Here is a 6,940-nt window from a genome sequence, read left to right as displayed (position 1 = left end):
CCATCTTCATGTTCCAGATCACTTTCAAGATGTCCATGGGGCTGTTGGAATGATGAGCTCTCCACTGCTGGCTGCAGGCTCTGCAGATTCTTTCTCCACATTCAGCCAGGCTTGTATTCCCCAACAATTCCTGGTAGCCCATCATGTTTTCTTTGGGTAGAAGAGGAACAATGAAAACCTCACCAATGGCACAACTCCCCAGTGCACAAGGAAAAGAAAGAACAAGTTGTCAAGTTCTTCAAATATTTGTCCTGCTTTGCTGCAAGAGTTGTGCTGCACTCACAGTGTGGGAAGCCAAGAGAAGCTGCAGCTGGGGGCACATCTTGTGACAGGAGCTGCGCTGTGTTCTCCAGGACAGGTTTTTGGAAAGGACTGGACTGGGGAGAAGATTCTGGGAAAATTGAAACAGCTTTTTTAAGAAATGAAAATAAAATCAAAAGAAACAACCAATATGTTTTCCTCTATTTTCCTCTATTTATTTTTATGTTTCCCTTTTCCATCTTGCACTGTTTCTCCATCCCATTCACTCCAAATGGATCTCACCTCTAAGATCTGAGACTTGGCAAGTTTTAGACACTGTAAAATACCATGAGCTACACCCAGTTTGCCTTCCCCTGTGTTACTTGGAAAGCAATGCTGGAGACACAAGTGCAGTGCTTGGCTCAGGTACAAATTCTGCATTCAGGGAATGTGCTCAGACGGTGTCTGACCCTCAGCAGGGACAAGGCACAGCAGCAGCCAAGGGCATTGCTGTGCCCCTGTGCAGGAGTCCAGACTCTGGCTCTTGGCTCAACAGGGCAAAGTTCCCGTGTTTGGCCAGGCTCAGGGGCTGCCCGGGGAGCGCGGGGCTCGGGGCGGGGCCGAGCGGGCAACGGACAAACGGACACGGGGACAAACGGTCCCGGTGCTTCAGTTGCAGCGGCAGCGGCGGCAGCGGCGGCAGCAGCAGCAGTGGAAGGAGACAAAAAGCGAATTTCTTGACTCCGACGATTTTCCTCTCCCTCTCCCACTGTCCCGCACCCCATCCCCGTCTCCCTTTCCCGGTGTCCCCTCCTCTTCCAGGTTCCCTCTCCCCGTGCCCACCCGGGCCATGCCCCCGGTCCGCCCCCGGCCCCGGGCGGGGCTGCCCCGGCCCCGTCCCCGTCCCCGTCCCCGGCCGTCCCTCCGCGGTCTCGCCTCCGCCCAGCTCTGGCTGTGCTGGCGCTGGCGCTGCTGGGCGGGCATCATTGCCTGGGGCTGGGGCGGTATCGCTGCCCTTTGGCTCCGCCTGGCCCGGCCCCGACCCCGACCCCGACCCCGACCCCGGCCCCGGCCCTGCCTTCGACCCCGGCCCCGGCCCCAGCTCCTCCCGGGGCCCGCGGAGGACACAGGCGGTGCGGCCGCTGCCGCCGCCTCCGCTGCGGCTTCCCCGGCCCGAGCTCCGCCGCTGTCGCGTTCCAATGAGGGAACGCCTGCGGATGCCCGGCCCGGGGAGGTCGGGGAGCGCTCGGGGGCCGTTCCTGGCCCCGGGCCGAGCACTGACGGCCGCGTCTCTTCCCCAGGGAAGGCGCAGGAGGCCCTGCAGCAGCGGTACCGAGTGGGTTCACTGCTGGGGCGCGGCGGCTTTGGCAGAGTTTTTGCGGCCACGCGACTCTCGGACGGACTCCCGGTGAGCAGAGGGGCCGGCGGCGGGCGGAGGAGGAGGAGGAGGGGGCGGAGGAGGAGAAGGAGAAGGTGGAGGAGGAGGATGGGGCTGGACACGGTGGGCGGTGAGCTGAATTCGCTGCTCCCTTTGGCTTGCAGGTGGCCATCAAAAAGGTGCCACGGAACCGCGTCCGGCACTGGGGCGAGCTGGTGAGTGAGCGGGGCCAGCGGCAGAAGCCGGGGCGTGCCGGGCGGGGATGAGCCGGGGCCCGGCAGGGTGGGAGCCACCAGGACACCTGGAGGGAGAGCGGGCATGGGGCCAGCGGAGGGCACAGAGCATCCCGGGCTGGCTGAGGGCTTCCCGAGCCCTGGCACGGCCTCAGCCCCACTGACGGCACCGTGCTCCTCCCGCAGCCCGACGGCACCAGCGCACCACTGGAGATAGTGCTGCTGGACAAGGTGTCCACAGGCTTCCCCGGTGTGGTGCAGCTGCTGGAATGGTTTGAGCTCCCCAACGCCATCGTGATGGTGCTGGAGCGCCCAGAGCGGTGTCAGGACCTGCGGCGCTTCATTCGGGCACGGAGGTTCCTGTCCGAGGAAGAGGCGCGGGAGCTGTTCCAGCAGGTGCTGGCGGCCGTGCGGCACTGCACCAGCTGCGGGGTCCTGCACCGAGATATAAAACCGGAGAACATCTTGATTGACCTGGACACCGGCGAGGCAAAGTTAATAGACTTCGGCTGTGGCACCTACCTGCAGGACACAGCCTACACTCAATTTGCAGGTGAGCCCACAGAGGGACAGGCTCCCGGTCCTGGCATCTCCTGGCCCAACCTGGGTGTGGCAGCAGGGATTCTCCCTTTTGCTGCCAGTCACAGGTCTGTGTCTTCAGCCAAGTTGCTTTTGAGCAGGGCTGGGTGGGGACCCATCTTCCATCCCTGCTGGCAGCCTTTGCCTGCCACTCTGCCCAGGACTGGGGATGGGGCTGGGGCAGCCAGCCTGACAAAATCCCCCGTGGGTGGGGGTAGCAGAGAGGGGGAGCCAGAACCTGTGCACCAGCTGGTTTGGTGTGCAGGTGAGAATGGGCTTGGACTGCTCTGCTCACCTGGTTTGCCTTGGTTCAAGATATTTTTTGGGCAATGCCAGCAGGGAGGATGTGGATGTGGTTTTTCCCCAGCACTGAGTGGGTATTTCCCTTTGTGTGTCATGGTCAGGCCTTGCCAGGGTTTCCGCTGCCTTCTTCCAACACCAGTGGCTTCTTTTCCAGCCACGGATTTATACCCAAGTCCCAGGTGCTGGTGAGAGGGCAGCAGGTCACCCTGTGTGCCACTGGGGTAGCCCCCACATGCCCAGGGATGCTGGGGTCAGGCTCTGGGAGCAGCAGCATCCCCCTGATGAGCTCCATCCATATTCCATAGGAACACCGTCATACAGCCCCCCGGAATGGAACGACTTTGGGTGGTACCATGGCGAGGCAGCGACCGTCTGGTCCCTGGGCATCCTGCTGCACGAGATGGTCTGCGGGGAGCACCCTTTCAGGAGGGGCAGGAACATCAGATGGGGCCAGCTCCCGCTGCCACAACGGCTCTCCCAAGGTGGATCCTCATCTCTGGGCACGGGGGGAACACCAGTGTTGGGAGACAGCAGCGGGCTCGTGAGCATCCCGCTCTGGCAGCTGCTGAGGAGGTGGCACATGTCCTGCTCTCCTGCTCTCCTCCAAAACAAAGAATTGATGGGAAAGTTTAGGCCCAGCTCTGAGCACATCCAGCGTGGCCTGGGCACGGGAATAGTGGGGCAAAGCAGACAGGAGCCTTCTCCAACTGACCAGTGGTTTGTGGTTTCTCTCCCCAGACTGCCAAGTTCTGATCAGGTGGTGTTTATCCCTGAACTCCTTGGACAGGCCCTCATTAGAAGACCTGTCCTGTGATCCCTGGGTGCAGGATATTCATCAGCCCTAGAAGAAGGGAGAGAGCCACAGGCACAGTGATGCAGGGACCTGGTAAGTTACAGCTCCACACATGCCCTGGCAATCAGCAGCAAAGAAACCCAGACTTTTTTGTCCTGCCTGTGTCACTGCACTGGGCTCATCAAATGGGAACACACAGCCCTTGTGCTGGAGCTGAGCTGCTCTGCCCAGCACTGGTGGGCACCATCTGAGCTGGTTTTGCTTGTCCTGCTTCACTGACAGCCGGGCCCTGGGCAGAACCCTGACAGCCTGGTGTCACCCCAGGGCAGAAGGAGCCCCTGGAGAAGCTGTACCAGGTGGGGCTGCTGCTGCTGCTGGAGACATGGAGGACAGCAGCAAGGATGACAACCTCTTCCTCCACCTGGCCAGCGGGAGCTGGCGATGATGGACTTTGATTCTGGCACCTTCTTCAAAGCCAGGCTCCACAGAGAATTTTCAGGTAAGTCCAGACCCAGGGGGATGCTCCCAGATTTGTGCATTGGCCGGGAACCAAAGGTTTCCCCTTTGCTGGGGCAGATGCAACTGATTCCTCAGTGGCTGCCCAGCTGGTTTTTGGCAGGGCTGGGGGCGTGGGCTGGGGTGGTTACGAAATGGGAGTGGGATCCTGGCCCTGCCAACAGCCCCCAGCACCCACCGTGCCCCGGGCTGGGGCTGGGGCAGCCAGCCCGACACAAACAAACCCCCATGGCAGGAGCACAGGTGGGACTCCAGAACCTGAGCACGGCTGCTTTGCTGTGCAGGCAAGGAAGGGCTTGGGCTGCTCCACTCCCCTGCTTTGCTTTGGGATCACCGTGATTTTGGGGGACAGTGCAGGGGGAAAGGGAGAAAGCATGGGCTTCCCTCACCCGTGGGTGGGTTTTTCCCTAGAATGTAGGGGTTGGGCCTTTCTCAAGCTCCTGACAGACATAAGATTTTTTACCATTTTTCTCGTTTCCCCTTTTTGTCTGTAACCTATTTTCATTAATTTGTTGTTTGTTTTTCTAAAGGAAGCGTTCTAGGTGGGGTCCAGTCTGGATCAGGAAGTGCTTGGGACCAGCTGTGGCGTGGATGGGCCGTGCCCTTGGAGAAGACTGAGGACATCGTTTGGGACCAGCTTTTCTTCTGGCAGCGGATGGTGTGAGGTGGGTCCTCATCTCCTTGGCATGGGTGGGACAAGAGCTTTTGGGAGATGGCAGCGGGCACAGGAGCATCCCGCTCTGGGCAGCTGCTGAGGGGCTGGATCTGCCGTGGCTGGCTGCAGGCTGGGCACATGTCCTGCCCTCCTGCTCTGCTCCCAAAGGCAGCAGTGATGGGCAGCTTTGGGCCCAGCTCTGAGCACGGCCAGCATGGCCTGGGCACCGCGGCTGGCTGGGACAAGGGGACAGGAGCCTTCAGCTGACGGGCGGTTTCTGGTTTCTCTCCTTGCAGCCGGGCTCTGCGGATGCTGAGGCTGCTCTGGGCTCTGCCAGGGCTCTGCTGGGCTCAGCCCCGGGCCGGGATCAGCCAAAGAAGAAACGGTGTGACCTGCAGCAGAGAGTTGAGCATTTTGGCAATGCAGCTCAAGTCTGCACAGTGTCCACCTCCAAGGAAAAACATGACACCCCCCAAAAATTAAACTTGTTCCATAACTTCTGAAATGAAATCCATCTGGGATGACCCCAAATGTCATTTTTCAGCTTGCTCAAGCTGTAGCTCAGCCCTTCTCTGAACAGTTGTGTCCCCCCACCTGCCTTTTACTTCCCAACTGCTCCCTCCTTTCCCCCAGTGAGTTCCCAGCCCATCACAGTCTCCATCACACTGCAGCCTTCCTTGATGCCCCTCACCACGAGGAAGGCCAAGCCCCAGTCTCAGGGACTCATCCTGTCAGTGGCTGAAGAACAGCAATGTTTCAGAGGTCCAGCAGGAGTTTAGTGTCATTCAGAGCTGCTCTCCAGCCCTCAGCTCTCCTCACTGCTGAGTTCCCACTCCCTTTTCCTCATTTATCAGGATGAGCTCTGTAAATCCACTTGTGATAAATGGAAATGATTCGTGTTAACTAAATTGTAAATTTTTGGAAAGTTATTATTTGTAATTAGTTATTATTAGAAGCAATCAAGGGAATTAGTGTTACAAAGCAGATGTACCCCTTTACAGATGTTACATGTTAAAATTAAGATAGAGGATATAGTTTTGAGATAAGTAATGTCCCAAGAGAAAACTGACCATGAGATGGATAAAGTTGGAATGACTTTAGGCATAGGGCCTGAAAATTATAAAATATAAGACTAATTAGTGGAGCACAATGCTTACTTACGTAACACAAGGCTTAGTACACACACCCAGCCTGTAAGGTTATCCAGAGGACAACAAGGATGAGTGTAAGCCTTTGTCCAAAGACTACCAAAAGAAGACTGAAGACCCCCTAGCAACAAGTGAAACATGCACCATGAAGAATATTGTTGTAAAATTAAAGAATCATAGATTGGAGGAGACTTACTGGAAACATGAATAAATATGTATAAGTATATAAGTTTAGTTTGAATTGCTTTGTTTTGTACCTGAGGCAGGGTGAGAAGCCCTCTCTGTACCCCGGTCAGTCTTGCTTATGCTTTAATCATACTTAATTACTGGCAAGCTATATTCATATATATGTATATATGTATATATATTTTTTCATATATATATGTGTATATATATATATGAATATATTCACTAAATTGTACTCTTTTACTAAATTGTATTCCTTCTATATCAAACTGCTATTCAATCCACTAAATTATATTCTTTTATTAAATTGGATTGTTGTATTCAATTCACTAAATTGTACCATTTATTCTCTTGTTATTAAACTGTTGTTAACGCAATAGTTCTAGTTGTCCAAATTTCAATTTCATTTATGAACTGCCCTTGGATGTGTTACAGCCACAGCGAGAGGGAGGAGGAGATGATCCCACCCATGGCTGCTGCTGGGGCCAGACATTTGCTGAGATAAAGCTGAGCCAGAGCTTCAGCATCTCCCCCAAAATCACAGAATCACAGAATGCCTTGGCGTGGAAGAGACTTTAAACCTTAAGTGAACCTTATCATTCCACCCCCTGCCATGGCAGGGACACCTTCCACTATCCCAGGCTGCTCCAAGCCCCATCCAACCTGGCCTTGGACACTTCCAGGGATCCAGGGGCAGCCACAGCTTCTCTGGGCAAGCTCTGATCTCTGCCCAGGTGAGCAGGGACAGGAGCCGAGGGAACGGCTGGAGCTGGGCCAGGGCAGGGCTGGGCTGGAGATCAGCAAAAGCTTCTTCCCCCCCAGGGGGCTGGGGCACTGCCCAGGCTCCCCAGGGAATGGGCACGGCCCCGAGGCTGCCGCAGCTCCAGGAGCCTTTGGCCAGCGCTGCCA

The 6,940-nt window shown here is 56.4% G+C and overlaps 1 protein-coding gene across 1 annotated transcript; it reads left to right on the top strand.

The window, feature by feature from the left end:
• The first annotated feature begins 588 nt into the window (after positions 1-588).
• Positions 589-3,578, top strand: LOC148182892 (serine/threonine-protein kinase pim-1-like). The gene is made up of 7 exons (XM_088064253.1): positions 589-666; positions 797-1,099; positions 1,187-1,648; positions 1,783-1,833; positions 2,038-2,404; positions 3,039-3,215; positions 3,472-3,578. Exons 1-7 carry the CDS (start codon positions 589-591, stop codon positions 3,576-3,578), a joined length of 1,545 nt encoding a protein of 514 aa, XP_087920379.1.
• Positions 3,579-6,940: the final 3,362 nt, after the last annotated feature.

This window comes from Pseudopodoces humilis, chromosome 18, assembly GCF_049639895.1.
Source record: "Pseudopodoces humilis isolate 2021_Gansu_Grassland_sample_001 chromosome 18, ASM4963989v1, whole genome shotgun sequence".
Taxonomy (NCBI): domain Eukaryota; kingdom Metazoa; phylum Chordata; class Aves; order Passeriformes; family Paridae; genus Pseudopodoces; species Pseudopodoces humilis.
The sequence above is the reverse complement of the archived record's forward strand: the minus strand, read 5'-3'. Positions and strand labels throughout refer to the sequence as shown.